The sequence below is a fragment of the Rhineura floridana genome, chromosome 11, assembly GCF_030035675.1.
Source record: "Rhineura floridana isolate rRhiFlo1 chromosome 11, rRhiFlo1.hap2, whole genome shotgun sequence".
Classification (NCBI taxonomy): domain Eukaryota; kingdom Metazoa; phylum Chordata; class Lepidosauria; order Squamata; family Rhineuridae; genus Rhineura; species Rhineura floridana.
In genome coordinates, this window is record NC_084490.1 from 61,453,856 (window position 1) to 61,473,144 (window position 19,289).

A 19,289-nucleotide genomic window follows, 5' to 3' on the forward strand; every position below is an offset into this window, starting at 1 on the left:
GGTGACCAGACAGCATTTTCTACTGTGTCGAAAAGCAGCAGGCCACGTGGCACACAAAGCTTTGTCTTCCCAAATATCATTGCTGCTTGCTCACCACTCTGCCTGGTACCTGCTTAGATTATACAGCCACAAGAGTGGCTGTATACTATAGCCAGCGTGGATTTTTCACATTCCGTAATGTTAAATTGAAAATACCCCCATGCCATTCTGATCCTTCCCATAAGCTCATTTCAAAACAAAGCCTTACAAAACTTACAGTCCTGAACTCAGAAACGCTTGCTAAACAACCCTCTTAATTTTCATGGCGACACACAAAACAGTCAGAAAGAATTGAGAGTTCAAAGTCTAAAGAGAGAGAGAAAAAAAACCCAGAGCCCTTTTGGACCTTTTTCTGTCAGAGTTCTCATAATCTATTGAAATTCATTAAAAATCAGCCATGCTCACAGAGTACCTGTAATCCTATTACTGACGTTGCCCCATACTCTGACCTTCATCTTCTGCAGTTTAAAAGTTTAAAAAATGCCTGGCCGATTTTTAATTAATTTAGGAAATTTTGGCTGGAACCCTATGATAGTGTCAGGCATGCTCAGTAAGAACCAACTGTCAGTGTTCTAAAAGCCAGACTCACAGCTGCTGGGCTTGCCTAATCAGGGGGCCACACCCACACCTGACCGTTATTTCACTTGAGACAGTCATGGCTTCCCCCAAAGAATCCTGGGAAGTGTAGTTTGTGAAGGGTACTAAAAGGAGACTCCTATTCCCCTGACAAGAGCTCCAGTGGCCAGACTGGCTTAACAGTGAGCCACTCTGATTGAAGGTCTGTGAGAGGAACAGGGCATCTCCTAGCAGCTCTCAGCACCCTTCACTAACTGCATTTCCCAGGATTCTTTGAGAGAAGCCATGACTGTCCAAAGTGAAATAAAGGCCTGGTGTGGATGTGGCCAGGGACCGCTTTAGTTTAAATTTGGGTGGCAGGCTACATGTGCCTGCTATAGAATAAAAAGGTGGGGGAAACGCTGAAAAGCAATGATACTGTTCACAATGTTTTCCTTTTGGAATGGAAAGGGGCTTCCCCTCTGCCCAGTGCCCACCCACCCAAATTCTTCCAAGCTACACAGCAAGCAGATTGGACTGTGAAAGACCAACCCAAATTGTGTTTACAGTTTGACAACTTTGTAGGGCAGTCCAATATCTCAGAGAGGAGGTCAGGTCTCCTACTCCCCTGGTGCATTCACTATAGCTGCCCAATTTCCCTTCTTTTTAAAGTTTGATAGAAATATCTGTGGGCTAGAGGTACATTCTTAAACCGCAAGGTTTTTTGCCTATTAGTGAATAAATACTGTAGTGCTACATGTGAGCAGAGCCCCACATGTGCACAGACAATATTTATTTATTTATTTATTTTATTTTATTTATATACCGCCCTAAGCCAAAAAGGCTCTCTGGGCGGTGTACATAAGAGATAAAACAAGCACAATATATAAATACAATAAGTATAACAAAATCAGAGATCAAAACAAACAATAACAAAGAACCAACAACGTCAAAATACAACAATAATGAAAATACTGATAAAATACACTATAAAATACAATTTAAAATACACTTTAAAATGCCTGGGAGTATAAAACGGTTTTCACCTGGTGCCGAAAGGATAGCAGCGTCGGCGCCAGGCGTACCTCATCGGGGAGACTATTCCACAGTTCGGGGGCCACTACCGAAAAGGTCCTAGTTCTAGTCACAACACTCCGGGTTTGAGTGCATGGCCTCTGCTGGCTATATCTGCTTGCTTGTTTGTTCATTCAGGAGCTGTTACAATCAACGAGGTGTTTCCGGGGAGATGCACCTCTTTAATCACCACCACCTATGTGGTGACCTCCCTAGCTTTGAAGCCAAAGGCACTTCAGAGCTAAGGGTTTTCTTGAGGGTACTGAAGAAAACCTCCTCAAGCCTGCTAGTCACTGCCAACCAGACTCAGTATTGCTATTAGCTACTTCTTACCAATCTGTAACATGAACCCAAGCCAGTTCGACACTTGAGTGAAACAGATCCTGAGCTAGCAGGAAGTCAGCCACAGGCTTCTAAGTTCAAGATACTTTATTAAATAGTTCATGGTAAAGTGAGTGAGAGAACTAAGAGCTTGTATTAAAATTTAAAATTAAACAGTATTACTTGACTTAGGCTGTGTATGCACCATATATTTGAAGCATATTTAAACACTTTGCTTCCCCCAAACAATCCTGTGAACTGTAGTTTACCCCTCACACAGCTACAGTTCCAAGGATTCTTTGGAGGACGTGCTTTAGATGTGCTATGTGTACACAGCCACAGATCCTAAAATTAGTTCTCGAAGGAAGCAGGTGAACCCCCACTACCAGGAAAATGAAGAACAAAGCAGGTTCATAACTATCAATTTTTATGTTATTTCTAGGGGCAATTTATAGTAGTCTTCTACTATAACTGGCCAAATTAATGGGTTTTCAGAACTAATTTGATCAGAGATGGTCTTACGACTGCTCTTGTTTCTTAAGACTTATTAGATGAGCTATGCCATCAACACTGATTGGAGTGAATTAATCCTTTGGAACATTGCATCCGAGTAATCTATCTGATGGTCTGTTAAGTCTCTAGAAAATCTAAACAGAGGTGAATATACGATTCTACATTTGCCTCAACTCTTCAGAAGAGAGAGGGTACAAGTGAAATAATACTTACCTTAATATAGTTTTTGTTCTTGGAGTTTTTATATAGATGCCATCACCACCATAGCATATATAGGCACTTCTAGAGTAGCATTCAAATTTGTACTTGACATTTATTATTGCACGGAGATGTGAATTTTTCACATCCCTTTTGAGGAGAGCCATAGCTTTGTAGTAAGCACATGCTTTGCATCCAGAAGGCCCTAAGATCTTGGGTAGCGGAGTTGGAAAAGATCCCTTCTGTCTAAGGCACCGAGAACACTGCCAATTGGAGTTAACAAAGGCCAGATGGACTGCTATCCGACTCTTTATATGGCAGTTTCATATGTGAGTGTTATGATGTTCCATTGATTTGGGGTGGGGTGGAGGGAGAAGCTGAAGAGAAAGCAACCAAATATGCCATTTCAGATAATTCTGCAGTTAAGAATTTACATTACCATTTAAGTCAGTGTACCTTATCAGTGAATTCCAGCCAGCTCCAAACTTGCTATGATGGGAATAGGACCTATTCTTACTTATAGCGTCCTTTGTTTCACAAATGGCTTCCTCTTGTGCTTGTGGAGTCTCTGCCCCAGCTGTTCTACAAGAGAAAAGCAGAATGTAATGATGTCTCGGTCGTGTTCAGCCCTCAGGGAGGAATGTGGGGTCATAAGAGGAAAATATTGGTGATACAAGAAAACAAACTGCAGACTTAATGGCACTCAGAAGGGAAATTGGGTTAAGCAGTTAAAAGAAATAGCAGTTACTCATGTAAGACAAATTATAATCCATTATTTAGGACTGGGAAATGTAGTTTGTATTTTTTAAAAAGCAAATATATGGTATTGGAGGTTTTATCTTCCTTCTTCCAGAGATCATCTTCAGGCAAGCCCTAAAGCAACAGTGATGGGAACAGGAAAAACATAATTACATTTTTTCTTTTTCAAAGTACTGCTGTTAGTTTTTCTAGTGTATCTGATATAATACAGCAATATCAATGATGAAGAACACTAGTTTTCCAGCCTCTTACCAGGAAAAGAGTTGAATCTCAGTGCTTTGTTGGTTTGTCAGTTAGTGAATGTTCACTCAAAACTCCAGCCTCTAACCATCTGCTGTTCACTTATGGAATCTAGCTTTACTATGTTCTGCCACAGAATTAATTGACACTTCCCTTTATACAGTGCCTTGCAAAAGTAACCAGATCCCTGAGCAGTGCTCTCATATTACTGAATTACAAATGGTACATTGTAATTTCATTCTGTATGTTATTTCATTTTGAATCACTGAAACTCAAAAATTATTGTAAGGTGACACTGGTTTTACGTTGGGAAATGTTTGTAAGCAACATACAAAAACTGAAACATGTTGCTTACATAAGTATTCAACCCCCACACATTAATATTTGGCAGAGCCACCTGTGCTGGTATAGCACAGTGGGGAGGAGAGCCTGGCTGGGAGTCCAGAGTCTGTGAGTTCAAATCCCCACTCGTGTCTCCTGGGTGTAAAGGGCCAGCTAAAGATCACCCCCACAGTGAGTGGCTCAGGGGTTACGTGCCTTGCCACCTGTGCAGCCATGGGCAAGCTGCATAGTCCCAAGGATCCCAGTTGCTCCCCAGCTGGCAGTTGCAGACAAGGAAGGGGCTGGCTTGTGCATCTGTGGCAAGCTGAGCAGGCCCTAGCCAGCTGAAGAGGACTAGCCTCAGAGGGATGAAATCCCTATTCATAGGGTAGCCGTAAATTGGGATCAACCTGAAGGCGGTCTGTATCATTTCCATGTACCAGCTTTACACAGTGTCAGAGGGATTTCGCCCCATTCTTCTTGGCAGATTCGCTCCAGGTTCTTCAGGTTGGTTGGATGCTTATGGACCGCAATTTTCAAAGAGCGCCACAGATTCTCAGTGAGAGTGAGATCAGGACTTTGACTGGACCACTGTAGGACATTCACATTTTTGTTCTTGAGCCACTCCAGTGTTGCTTTGGCCTTGTGCTTGGGATCATTGTCCTGCTGAAAAATGAATTTCTTCCGAAGCCTCAGTTTTTTAGTGGATTGAAGCAGGTTCTCTTGCAGTATTTCCCTGTAATTTGCTCCATCCATTCTTCCTTCGATTTTACCAAGATGCCCAGTCCTTGCTGACGAGAAGCATCCGCACAGCATGATGCTGCCAGCACCATACTTCACTGTAGGGATGGTGTGTCATGAGGCACGGGCAGTGTTAGGTTTGCACCACACATAGCGCTTTGAGTTTTGGCCAGAAAGCTCTATCTTGGTCTCATCTGACTACAAAACCTTTTCCTACATTGCAGCTGGGGCACTCTTACTCTTTCTGGCAAACTCCAGACGTGCTTTCAGATTGTCCTTTTTGAGTAATGGCTTCTTTCTTGCCACCCTCCCATACAGGCCAGTGTTATGCAGAGCTCTAGATATGGTTGACTGGTGCACCATTACTCCACTCCCAGCCACTGAACTCTGTAGGTCCTTCAAAGTGATTGTTGGCCTCTGTGGCTTCTCTCACAAGTTTCCTTCTTGTCCTAGTACTGAGTTTTGAGAGACGGCCTTTTCTTAGCAGTGCCTGGGTGGTGTGATGCAGCTTCCATTCCAGATTATTGATCCAACTGTGCTCACTGGGATATCCAAACACTTGGTTATTATTTTGTACCCTTTTCCTAATTTATGCATTTGTATCGCATTATCTCTCACTTCTGTAGAATGCTCTTTGGTCTTCATTTTCCTTCAGATCCACAGCCTGACCAGTGATCCTTCACCAGTGGGGTTTTTATTGTGAGAATGTGACAGGAACTTGAATGGTTCACAGGTGGAGGCCAATGATAAGGTAATTGTGTCCCCAACAGGGCAATTTCTTTCATCTGTGTAAGCTGGAAGCTTCCACATCACAGGGGTTGAATACTTATGCAAGCAACATGTTTCATTTTTTTATGTTTCTTACAAATATTTCCCAACATAAAACCAATCTCACCTTAGAATGAATGATTTTGAGTTTCACTGTTTCAAAATAAAATACATACAGAACGAAATTACAATGTACCATTTGTAATTCAATAATATGAGAGCATTGATCAGGGATCTGATTACTTTTACAAGACACGGTATATACAGCATCCTTCTACGCACAGAATTTATTTGTTATAACTTGCTAGTTTTAGTTTTGTAATTGAATTGTTTTACCCCCCTTCTATTACCTTTTCTTGTTTTTTTTTTTAATTTATTTTTTCTGTTAAACCAGTCTAGAGGAGATTGGTGGTAGGGAGGGTGTGTGGTGGATGTATAGTTCCTGCACAGGGTGGGAGCCTGTGCAGTGAACTGAATGAGAGGAGAAAGTCACCAGATGCCTTCAGAGTGAGAGTCTGTAACTGGCAGAAGGCTGGCCCTCCCTGGGTGAGAGACAGGAGGGGGAGTAGATGGGCCCTGTGTGAAAAAGTTTGAATGGGTGTGACTATTCCCAATCCTCGCAGACGCCTACTGGGATAATTCACTCCGGCAGGCTTTGTTGGTGGGCTCGCGTTGGGCCCATATCAGGTGTTTAGGAGGAGTCTTAGTATGGCGGAACATGGGTGATGCCACTCCAATTTCAGTGATTACGGGCAGAGGGAAATATAGCCATGGGGAGGTGGTGAATTACCCGAGAAGGTGAAGGCAAGGCTATCTGCGCCTTGTTACTTGCTGCCACTCATGGTTTGGTTCCTCGTTGCTCATCTGCTGTGCCCACTGGCCTCTGTGTGTTGTTGTTTAACGCCAGATCGGTACATAATAAGACCACTCTCATCCATGACTTGATTGTGGATGAATGTGCCGATTTGGTGTGTATTACCGAGACCTGGGTGGGTGAGCTTGGAGGGGTTGATCTGACCCAGCTTTGCCCACCTGGATACTCGCTGCAGCACCAGCACAGGCTGCAGGGACGAGGGGGAGGAGTTGCTGTGGTCTACCAAACTTCCATCTCTGTCACCAGGAAACCACTCTATCTTGGAGCTGGCTGTGAGGGCCTGCACCTGGTGTTGGGCCGAGGAGACAGTAAACTAGGGTTGCTGCTGGTGTACCATCCACCCTGCTGCCCAGCAGCTTCTCTGACCGAGCTGGTGGAGGTCATCTCGGCTGTGGCGTTGGAGGAGCCCAGAACGATAGTGCTGGGTGATTTCAATGTCCATGCTGAGGTTGCCTCTAGTGTTCTGGCTCGGGACTTCATGGACTCCATGACGACCATGGGGCTGTCTCAACTTGTTACTGGCCCAACACATAGGGCAGGGCACACCCTCAACTTGTTTTTTGCTCCAGATGGAGGAGGGGGTGGTCTGGAGATAGTGGGGGTGGATGTCACCCCATTGTCATGGTCAGATCACTTCCTGGTGAAGTTTAAACTTATGGCTCCGATCCTTCCCTGCAGAGGTGGTGGACAGATTAAGATGGTCTGCCCCCGGAGCCTAGTGGAATCCACTGGGTTCCTGAATGCCCTGGTGGAGTTCCCAGTAGATAGAGCAGGTGACCCTGTTGAAGCCCTTGTCATGCTGTGGAACAGTGAGGCGCGTCGGGCTCTCGAAACGGTTGCCCCCAAGCGCCCTCTCCGGCACTGTGGAGCCCGGCTTGCACCTTGGTACACCAGTGAGCTAAGGGCAATGAAACAGGCTGAAAAACGGCTAGAGCGCAAGTGGCGAAAGACGTGCTGTGAGGCTGATCGGGCATGAGTAAAACATCATAACCGTGCCTACTGTGTGGCGGTGAGAGCGGCGAAGAAGGCCCACTTCGCTGCCTCTGTCGCATCCTCAAGTAGTCGTCCAGTGGAGCTTTTCCGTATTGTCAGGGGTCTGTTGACATCAACTCCAGGAAATGGAGTCTTAGACCCTTTGGAGGCCCACTGTGAATTGTTTGCAAGGCACTTTGAGGGTAAAGTTGCTTGCCTCCATAGCAGTCTTGATGCCCCATCCACATCTACTGTAGTCCCCACTGAGGTGTCCAGTGCCACGTCTGCTGCAACTTCTTGGGAACGGTTTCAGTTGATGTGGCCTGATGATGTGGACAAGGTGCTTGCGATGATGCGGCTAGCAACGTGTCCTCTCGACCCTTGCCCTTCTTGGCTTATTAAAGCTTGCTGAGGGGGTTTGACTGAGTGGATCCAGGGTGTGGTTAACGCATCATTGCGGGAGGGAGTGGTTCCAGCCACCTTGAGGCAGTGATCTGACCACTCCTGAAAAAGCCCACCCTGGACCCAGTGGTTTGTGACAACTACCGACTGGTTGCAAATACCCCCTTTTTAGGGAAGGTGATTGAGAGGGTTGTGGCACAGCAACTGCAAGTACTCTTGGATGAAACAAATTATCTTGATCCATCCCAGTCTGGGTTCAGGCCTGGTTATGGGACTGAATTGGCCTTGTTCGCCCTGATGGATGACCTTTATCGGGAGAAGGACAGGGGGAGTGCGACCCTGTTGTTCTTACTTGATCTCTCAGCTGCTTTTGATACCATTAACCATGGTATCCTTCTGGGCCATCTTGGTGAGATGAGTATCGGAGGCACTGTTTTACAGTGGTTCCGATCCTATCTCCAGGGTCGCTCTCAGAGAATAGTATTGGGGGACTGTTTTACGGCCCCCTGGCAGCTGTGCTGTGGGGTGCCGCAGGGTACCATCTTGTCCCCCATGCTGTTTAATATCTATATGAAGCCCTTGAGAGTGATCATCAGGAGATTTGGGGCGAGGTGTCAGCAGTATACTGATGATACCCAGCTCTATTTCTCTGTAACATCTGAATTGGGAGAGGCTGTGCAAGCTCTGGACCAGTGCCTGGACTGGGTGGTGTGCTGGATGAGGGCCAATAAACTGAGACTGAATCCTAGCAAGACGGAACCGCTGTGGGTTGGTGGTTCCCGAGTTCGGATAATTGGTCAGTTGCTTGCTTTGGATGGGGTCGTACTCCCTCTGAAAGAGCAGGTTCGTAGTCTGGGGGTGCTCCTGGATCCATCTTTGTCACTAGAGACCCAAGTGACCTCAGTGGCTAGGAGTGCCTTTTACCAGCTTCAGCAAATAAGACAGCTGCCACTGTTTCTGGACTGGGATAGCCTGAGCACTGTTGTCCACGCACTGGTAACCTCTAGGCTGGATTGCTGTAATGCGCTCTATGTGGGGCTGCCCTTAAGGTTGGTCCGGAAGCTGCAGCTGGTGCAAAATGCAGCCGTGAGACTGCTCACTGGAGCAGGGTATCGCCAACATGTCACCCCGCTGCTGAAAGAACTGCACTGGCTGCCCATTTGCTACTGGGCCAAGTTCAGGGTTCTAGTTTTGGTGTACAAAGCCCTATACAGCTCAGGACCAGGATACCTGAAAGACCATCTTACCCCTTTTATTCCCAGTCGGTCACTGTGCTCTGCAGGTGAGGGCCTCCTGCAGATACCATCTTATCAGGAGGTTCGTTCTGCACAATATAGGAAACGGACCTTTAGTGTGGCGGCACCTACCCTGTGGAATTCCCTCCCTTTGATATTAGGCAGGCTCCATCTCTGCTATCTTTTCAGCACCTTTTGAAGACATTCCTCTTTCAACAAGCCTTTTCAGTTGAGACCTATCCCAGTCTGCATCTGTGTTAGAATTGTTTAATATGTTTTTAATAATGTTTTTAACCCTTTTTAAGGTTGTTTTTTAAAATGTTTTTAATGCTGTTTTGTTTTAATGTATTTTACGATTGTTTTTATGATGTTTTAAAGTGTTTTAGTGCTTTGTTTGCTGCCCTGGGCTCCTGCTGAGAGGAAGGGTGGGATACAAATTAAATAAATAAATAAAAATAAATAATAAATTTTTGCATTTAAAATTGCTCCATGCTTTTATTTATTTATTGTATTTGTATACCACCCAATAGCCGAAGCTCTCTGGGTGGTTTACAGTAACTAAAAACATTAAAAACAAATATACAAATTTAACACACATATTTTAAAAACAAAACACAATTTAAAAAATTTAAAACAATTTAAAAAACACATGCTGAAATGCCTGGGAGAAGAGGAAAGTCTTGACCTGGTGCCGAAAATATAACAGTGTTGGTGCCAGGTGCACCTCGTCAGGGAGATCATTCCATAATTTGGGGGCCACCACTGAGAAGGCCCTCTCCCTTGTTGCCAGCCTCCCAGCTTCCCTCGGAGTAGGCACCCGGAGGAGGGCCTTAGATATTGAGCATAGTGTTCGGGTGGGTTCGTATCGGGAGAGGCGTTCCATCAGGTATTGTGGACCCAAGGCGTATAAGGCTTTATAGGTTACAACCAGCACCTTGAATCGAGCTCGGAAACATACAGGCAGCCAATGCAAGTGGGCCAGAATTGGTTTTATATGTTCGGACCGTCTGGTCCCTGTTACCAATTTGGCCGCTGCATTTTGCACAAGCTGCAATTTCCAAACCGTCTTCAAAGGTAGCCCTACGTAGAGCGCATTGCAGTAATCTAACTTGGAGGTAACCAGAGCATGGACAACTGATGCCAGGTTATCCCTGTCCAGATAGGGGTGCAGCTGGGCCACCAACCGAAGTTGGTAGAAGGCACTCCATGCCACCGAGGCTACCTGAGCCTCAAGTGACAGAGATGGTTCTAGGAGAACCCCCAAGCTATGAACCTGCTCTTTCAGGTGTTGTGTGACCCCATCCAGGACAGGTTGGACATCCAGCATCTGGTCAGAAGAACCACCCAATAGCAGCATCTCAGTCTTGTCTGGATTGAGCCTCAGTTTATTAGCCCTCATCCAGTCCATTGTCGCTGCCAGGCACTGGTTCAGCACATTGACAGCCTCACCTGAAGAAGATGAAAAGGAGAAATAGAGCTGCGTGTCATCAGCATCCTGATGGCAACACACTCCAAAGCTCCGGATGACCTCACCCAATGGTTTCACGTAGATGTTGAACAGCATGGGGGACAGAACTGACCCCTGCGGAACCCCATACTGGAGAGTCCTGGGTGCCGAGCAATGCTCCCCAAGCACCACCTTCTGGAGGCGACCTGCCAAGTAGGAGCAGAACCACCGCCATGCAGTCCCTCCCACTCCCAACTCAGCCAGTCTTCCCAGAAGCATACCATGGTCGATGGTATCAAAAGCCGCTGAGAGATCAAGAAGAATCAAGAGTCACACTCCCCCTCTCTCTCCCGACAAATACAGGGCGACCAAGGCTGTTTCCGTGCCAAAACCAGACCTGAAACCCGACTGAAATGGATCCAGATAATCGGTCTCATCCAAGAGTCTCTGGATCTGGCCTGCAACCACTCGTTCAAGGACTTTGCCCAGGAATGGAACATTTGCTACCGGCCTATAGTTATTAAGATTTTCTGGGTCCAAGGAGGGTCTCTTCAGGAGTGGTCTCACTACTGCCTCTTTCAGGCAGCCAGGGACCACCCCCTCTCCCAGAGAAGCATTAATCACTTCCCTGGCCCAGCCAGCTGTTCCATCCCTGCTAGCTTTTATTAGCCAAGAAGGGCAAGGATCCAGCACAGAAGTGGTTGCACGAACCTGTCCAAGCACCTTGTCAATGTCCTCAAGCTGCACCAACTGAAACTCATCCAAGAAGTCAGGACAAGGCTGTGCTCTGGATACCTCGCTTGATTCACCTGCTATAACACTGGAGTCTAAGTCCTGGCGGATGCTAAAGATTTTATTTATTTATTTATTTATTTATTTATTTATTTATTTTTTAAAACTTACATACCGCCCAACTAGCAATAGCTCTCTGGGCGGTGAACATAGATACAATAAAATACAATATAATACAAAAACATCAGTCTAAAATCAAATTTCACAATCTAAAAACAGCAAAGGCTAAAATCAAATTACAAACATTACAATCATTAACAAAAAATTAAAATGCCTCAGAGTAGAGAAAGGTTTTAACCTGGCGCCGAAAGGATGATAGTGTCGGCGCCAGGCGAACCTCCTCAGGGAGACTATTCCATAGTTCGGGGGCCACCACTGAGAAGGCCCTTGATCTTGTCACTGCCCTCCAGGCCTCCCTATGAGTGGGGACCCGGAGGAGGGCCTTCGTAGCAGACCGTAGTGTACGAGCCGGTTCATAGCGGGAGAGGCGTTCCGACAGATATTGAGGTCCCGCGCCGTATAAGGCTTTATAGGTTAATACCAACACTTTGAATTTGGCCCGGAAGCGTATTGGAAGCCAGTGCAAGCGGGCCAAAACAGGTGTTATATGGTCAGACCGCTTCGTTCTTGTTAGCAGTCTGGCCGCCGCATTTTGCACCAGCTGTAGCTTCCGAACCGTCTTCAGAGGTAGCCCTACGTAGAGCGCATTACAGTAATCCAAACGTGAGGTTACCAGAACATGTACTACTGATGTAAGATCCTCCTTACTCAGGTAGGGACGTAGCTGGGCTACCAATCGAAGTTGGTAGAACGCATTCCGTGCCACCGAGGCTACATGAGCCTCAAGTGACAGGGAAGAGTCTAGAACGACTCCCAGACTACGAACCTGTTCCTTTAGGGGGAGTGTAACCCCATCCAGGACAGGATATGTATCCACCATCTGATTGGAAAAACCATCCACCAACAGCATCTCAGTCTTATCAGGATTGAGTCTCAGTTTGTTAGTTCTCATCCAGTCCATTGTCGCGTCCAGGCAACGGTTCAGCACATTGACCGCCTCACCTGAGGAAGATGAAAAGGAGAAGTAGAGCTGCGTGTCATCAGCGTACTGGTGACAACGCACTCCAAAACTCCTGATGACCGCACCCAACGGCTTCATATAGATGTTAAAAAGCATGGGAGACAAAACCGAACCCTGCGGGACCCCACATTGGAGTACCCACGGTGTCGAGCAATGTTCCCCAAGTACTATCTTCTGGAGACGGCCTGCCAAGTAGGAGCGGAACCACTGCCACGCAGTGCCTCCAACTCCCAACTCCACAAGCCTCTCCAGAAGGATACCATGGTCGATGGTATCAAAAGCCGCTGAGAGATCAAGGAGAATCAACAGAGTTACACTCCCTCTGTGTCTCTCCCGACATAGATCATCAAACAGGGCGACCAAGGCCGTCTCAGTGCTGAAACCGGGCCTGAAACCCGATTGAAATGGATCTAGATAATCGGTTTCATCCAATAGCGCCTGGAGCTGGTTAGCAACCACTCGTTCCAAGATCTTGCCCAGATATGGAACGTTTGCCACTGGTCTGTAGCTGCTGAAATCCTCTGGGTCCAGGGAAGTCTTTTTCAGGAGTGGTCTCACTGCTGCCTCCTTCAGACAGCCAGGGACCACTCCCTCTCGCAAGGAGGCATTTATCACTTCCCTGGCCCAGCCAACTGTTCCCTCCTTGCCAGTTTTTATTAGCCAAGAGGGGCAAGGATCTAGTACCGAAGTGGTTGCACGTACCTGTCCAAGCACCTTGTCCACGTCCTCGAACTGAACCGACTGAAACTCATCCAACAAAACATGATAAGACTGTGCACCAGACACCTCACTAGGGTTAACTGCTATAAAATGAGAGTCTAGGTCCCGACGAATGCGTAAGATCTTATGCTGGAAGTGCTCAGCAAACTCATTGCAGCGGGCCACCGAAGTATCTACAGTGTCCTGAAGGCTGAGATGGAGTAGCCTTCGGACAACTCTAAAAAGCTCCGCTGGGCGGGAGAGAGATGCCTTAATAGTGGCGGCGAAATATTGTTTTTTCGCCGCCCTCACCGCTCCTATATACCTCTTGGTGAAAGCACAAACCAGCGTATAGTTGCATTCATCAGGAGTTCGTCTCCATCTCCGCTCAAGCCGCCTCCTATCTTGCTTCATCGCCCTCAACTCTGGAGTATACCAAGGAGCTGAATGAGCTCTGCAAAGGAGAGGGCGTGCAGGAGCGATCGTGTCGACAGCCCGGGCCATCTCTGCATTCCACAGATTAACCAGGGCTTCAACAGGAGCGCCGGTCCTATCAGCCGGAAAATCCCCCAGAGCCCTTTGAAAACCTTCAGGATTCATTAGTCTCCGTGGGCGGACCAATTTAATAGGTCCCCCACCCTTGCGGAGGGAAAAGGTCGCTGAAAGTCTAAACTTCAGCAAGCAGTGATCTGTCCATGACAAAGGGAGAGATGTAAAACTCCCCACATCCAGATCACTATCCCCATGTCCAGTAACAAAAATAAGGTCGAGTGTATGCCCCGATATATGTGTTGGGCCACTAACATATTGGGACAGCCCCATGGTTGTCATGGAGTCCATGAAGTCCTGAGCCGCCCCAGACAAAGTAGCCTCGGCATGAATGTTGACATCTCCCAGTACTAATAGTCTAGGGGATCTCAACAATACCTCCGAGACCACTTCCGTCAACTCAGTTAAGGAAGCCACTGGGCAGCAAGGTGGGCGGTACACCAAAAGGATTCCTAGTCTGTCCCTCCTGGAAGTGCCTAGCAAATTCATTACAGCGGGCCTCAGATGGTTCTACCATGTCCCTGGGGCCAGAGTGTAATAGCCTCCGGACAATTCTGAAGAGCTCCGCTGGGCGGCAGAGTGATGATTTGATAGTGGCAGCGAAATACTGTTTTTTTGCTGCCCTCACTGCCTCTAAATACAGCTTACCATAGGCACTTACCAGTGTATTATTGTTTCCACTAGGAGTTTGTTTCCATCTGCACTCAAGCCATCTCCTAAATTGTTTCAGCGCTCTTAGCACTGAGGTATACCATGGAGCCATATGAGCTCTACACAGGAGAGGGCACTCAGGAGCAATCATGTCAACCGCCCGGGTCATTTCTGTATTCCACAGTTCAACCAGGGTTTTGACAGGAGCGCCAGCCCTATCAGCCGGAAAACTCCCCAGAGCCCTTTGGAAACCATCCGGTTCCATTAGTCTCTGGGGGTGGACCAACTTAATAGGTCCCCCACCCTTGCAGAGGGGAAAAGCCACTGTAAGTCTAAACTTCAGCAAGCAGTGATCTGTCTATGACAGAGGGACTGATGCAAGGCCCCCCCACGTTCAGATCACCAACTCCATGTCCAGTTGCAAAAACCAAATCTAGAGTATGCCCTGCTACATGTGTTGGGCCAATGGCATATTGGGACAGTCCCATGGTTGTCATGGAGACCATGAAATCCTGAGCCGTCCCGGATAAGGTGGCCTTGGCATGGATGTTGACGTCCCCCAGAACCAACAATATGGGGGATCTCAACAGTACACCCGAGACCACCTCTGTCAGCTCAGCTAGGGAGTCTGTTGGGCAGCGGGGTGGGCAGTACACCAACAGAATCCCCAGTCTGTCCCACTGACCCAACACAAGGTGCAAACACTCCAGGCCAGTAGTCACATGAACAGGGTGCTTGTAGAGGGAGATGGAGCTCCTATAGACCACAGCACCCCCCTCCCCCCGGCCCTCAGGTCTACCCTGATGCTGAATCAGGTACCCTGGCGGGCATAGCTGGGAGAGGCTGACTTCCCCCTGCTCACCCACCCAGGTCTCGGTTACACATGCCAGATCGGCTGCCTCATCCACTATTAAATCGTGAATGAGGGAGATCTTATTATGCACCGATCTGGCGTTTAGGAGCAGCATCCGGAGGCCTGAGAGCTGGCTGATAGGGCAACCAACAAACCTGTGGGTGTGGAGAGGACCGGAACAAGGCATAGTCATTAAGTGCCTGGGCTGCGTTCCCCTTACCTGGCAAGTCCTCCTCACAACACCATATCTCTCTCGACCCGTCACTACACTAATTGGGGGCCCCTCAGGTCTCTCCACTTGGCTCTGCGTCCTCTCTCCAGGCACATGATTCAAGACCCACAAAAAGGCAGGCAAAGCAGGAGCCGCCTCAGCCAGCCAGCTTATGTATCTCCGTCAGAGAAGGCACAGGTGGAAGAAATCGGCAACAGCTGGCTTAGTACCTGGGGCCTGGTCCTGCAAGGCGTGACAGCTGCCGAGCAGAAGTCCAACAGGAAGAGGGTGGTGGTGGTGGTGGTGGTAGCTGAGCAGCAGCAGCAGCAGCAAGCCAGCAGGCAGGCAAGCAGGCTGGCAGACAGCAGCAGCAAACAGCTCTCCTTCCCTGGACAGCAATGGTCCCCTTCCTCCTGCAGGCACTGGGTTTAATTATTTTTTGTAAGCTGCTTTGACAAGGCTGTACCCTGAACAGCAGTATATAAGTACTTTAGATAAGTAATTAACTCCCTTTTTTGTAGCTCTTAGCCCTGTCACCAAAAGAGACACGGTTTGACAACTGGTATCACAGGCCCTGTACTAAAGAGAATAGAATTTAAAGCTAGAAATAATAATTGCCATAGAACCCAAATTATGCAAGTCACGTCCTAAATACCAAGTTTGGTTCCCCATCCCATCCCAAATAGTTTTCAGCCTGTGTGATAAACTTGTACAGTGCTCTTCTCCTGTGTGGAAATACAGCAGGAATTCAGATTTCAGCATTGAGGTATTTCAGATTCTTTGTAATTCTGGGCTTCAGGTGACTGGCATTGGTTTTGCACAGACAAGGGTCCATAAATGTGGTTGCTAGGGTGGTCAGCAATAGTCATAAACCTTTCTGTTAATTGTAAGCCCCTAGATGCTCAGTTCAATGCAGGAGACGAAGGGGATGAGGCATTTAATCTCATACCTGGCATCTACACCAGGAATTAATTTTGCTTTGTGCCAGGTTTTAAAGATACTTGGTATATCTCTTGTTGCTTCTGAGAACCTCCAAAACTCAGCCCTTCCTCCGAATCATGATATATGTCAGAGACCTGTAGGGTGATGGCGACTGTGGTCACAGCTGGTTACTTAAAGCAAACAAAATTTATGGGCCCCTGGTCATAAGCATCTGTTATCTATTTTTAAGAAGCATTTAATTCTAATTTTCTTCTCAAACTTCCAAGGTTGGTTCAGTGGTGGCTGTTGGTTGGATACGTTCCAGGAAGGCTGTTGACTGGCATCTCTTCCGCAATATCTTTGTAGCCTGGTTTGTGACTGTTCCTGTAGCTGGCTTATTCAGTGCTGGCATCATGGCGCTCTTCATGTATGGTATCTTGCCATATGTCTGACACCATTGCTCCTTCTGGGAAAGAAGGGAGTGTCTGAAATAAAATAAACCAAGGTCTCTCCCTGAGAGTGCAGAGCTCCCTATTTAAACCATATAGTAAGAAGTCATCAACAAGGATTTTTCCTCAAAATCTAACATCTACTGTACATAACATCAGTGTCATTGGTGACATAACATGTGGTGCCGTTTTCTTATGTATTAAAGAAATATATATATATGCTTATAGTAGGTAACACTACCTTAAGTTATAAGTGAGGTGAAAATAATTGCCTAAAACTTAATCTCTAGTAAAACTTGTACATAATGTATCATTTAGTAGCCATTTTTTAATCTTTTAAAGAACCTGGGATGTATTTGTCAATTTGATAAATGATGAAGCAAGGTGCAAAATTGATAGGATTCCTTTTTTAAAAAAATGCTGTTTAATGATACTGGAAGAAAAGTACAGAAGTGCATTGTTAAAAACTTGGTTCATATCATATTGTTATGTATAATACCGTATGGACATTGAATTTGTAAATACTTACAAAATGTAACTTTTTAATGGTGCATTTCCCTCATATATTTTGGATAAGAAAGTTTAGAAAGTACCAAAGAAGAGGGATAGCTTGTCAGTATTATATTTGTCTCTGTGTGCTGTTTCTCTCTCTCACTCTCCCTCCTTCCTCATCTTGTAGCACATAAAACTTTCTAATTAAAGTTACTTTCTACCAATCAGCCACCAGCAAAGCCAGGATAATCTTGCTTATGTTTTACTGTAACTAGTAAAGTGTTATACTGTTACAATCTGCATAAAAATAATTCCCACATGGGATTTTAGATCAGCTTCATTATGTTTTGAACCTCAAATTCTCTTCAAACAAGTATTTTCCACCCCTTGTATATGAGTCTAATTCTGCTCCTGAACAACCATCTATTAGCAAGTTCAAGGGATGGAGAGAGCTTTTGCTTTGTTTCTTCTCTTGCATCCAGTAATGTCAACTATGCAGTGTCAGCATAGATTGCCGGTGACATGCCCAGGGTCTGAAAGGGAGCAACCTAGGATAATTTGGGGTATTAACCAACAGTCAGTGAACTGTGTTTGAACTGGTTAAGATGGTTACCTTACAGTTATCCTTATAATGGAGTAGAAGTTAATATAAGAGTCATTCTGATGAAGTGTGAGATCTGCTTCAGTCGCATCAGAAGTCCGAGACCATGTGGAAGGAATCTAAACTACAGCTCTTCATGCCAATATAGCTCCAGTTTAGTGCTGGGATGGGAAGGCACTGCAGTTTGGACCTCTCTGGTATCACCTGGGACTTGTGACACTACGAAGGGAGACTGGAAAGAATCACACTGTGGCAGTTTCTGAAGCAATGCTGAAAGAAGCTCTAAAAAACCAGTTATCTCTTTTGAAGAGGCATCCTAGTCTGCCAGTCATATTTAATGCAATAAAGATACTACTGAAGAGACCTAAGGATCCCTGTCCTAGAACTGCAATTTTCCATAATTTGGTAGATACATATCTGATGAGGTTTTTTTTTTACTGTAAAGCAGCCTTTCCTAACCTTTGGGTCCCCAAATGTTGGTGGACCACAGTTCCCAAAGATTAGGAAAGGCTGGAAAAGGCAGTCAGTGGAGGGAATCTAGTTCCTTTTGTTGCAATGGAAACCTTAAGCGTAGACTTTTGGGAAGTTCTCCTGCTCAAGTCGTCTTGAAATTAATCTGTGTTCTTGCACAGTACCCATTTGTTTCCGTTGGACTTGTGTATGAGCATTTTGCAGGGGATTTTGCTTCTTGGCATTTAAAGATCTGCTACTGTAACAGAGTTCAAGTTGGATCTACTGGAGTGGGCTTGAGAAAGTAAAACCTGAAGAATGGAGTGTCGAAATGCTGCTAAACCTTTGATACACGAGCTTTCTTGGTACATCATTGTGATCCTTTTTCATTGGTCATTCATTCTAAATTTATAATAAAATAATAAATTGCCCTAGAACTGCTTTTTTGTTGGGTATTTTTTAAAAAGCTATTGGTCTGTGTGTTTTTACTATTTACAACCTACTCAGTTGTGGACACTTTCTTAACACAAAGCGCCCCTTGCTACTTTGCATTTGTTATAATACTTTCTCTCTCTCTCTGTGTGAGCTTTTGTTTAGAATTTTGTAACAATGGGGTGGACCCACCCACCCACTCACTGGCAAAGCCCAAATAAAGCCAAGCTCTGTATAAAGCTAACAAAAACTTTCATTTATTTCACTTGGGACTGTTTGTCCCAGGATGCAGTTCCGTGTCTGAATTACGATAGCCCTCTTTTGGTAGTAATCCTGTAATGAACATCTCATACATAAGGATGCAAATGAATGTGTTTCCATGACACTAGATAATAAGATGCCTGTATGCTACTGTCACAGGCATATTGTGCAAAGGAAACCCAAGGAAAATCTTTCATCTCTTTATTCAGGACAGAGTGTTGCTGTAGTTCTTGGCTTCAAAACTCAGTTTCACATGGTTTTCACATCACAAGCATCTGAACATGAACTCATGCTTGTGACTGGGTGATGTAACCCACTAATAAGACAACCTGCTTTAATTTAAACACTTGGTGAACTTTATACAACAATTTAATAATGCTTTGGTACT

General features: G+C 45.9%; 1 protein-coding gene across 12 annotated transcripts in view; it reads left to right on the forward strand.

Moving 5' to 3' along the window:
- Nucleotides 1-18,645, forward strand: part of SLC20A2 (solute carrier family 20 member 2) — a 109,795-nt gene extending 91,150 nt beyond the window's left edge. For all 12 annotated transcript variants that reach the window (XM_061590994.1, XM_061591000.1, XM_061590996.1 and 9 more), the window contains one exon: nt 16,504-18,645. In XM_061590994.1, the coding sequence (XP_061446978.1) occupies nt 16,504-16,668 (165 nt within the window). In that variant the 3' untranslated portion in view covers nt 16,669-18,645. The remainder of the gene's footprint in view (nt 1-16,503) is intronic.
- The last annotated feature ends 644 nt before the right edge of the window (nt 18,646-19,289 follow it).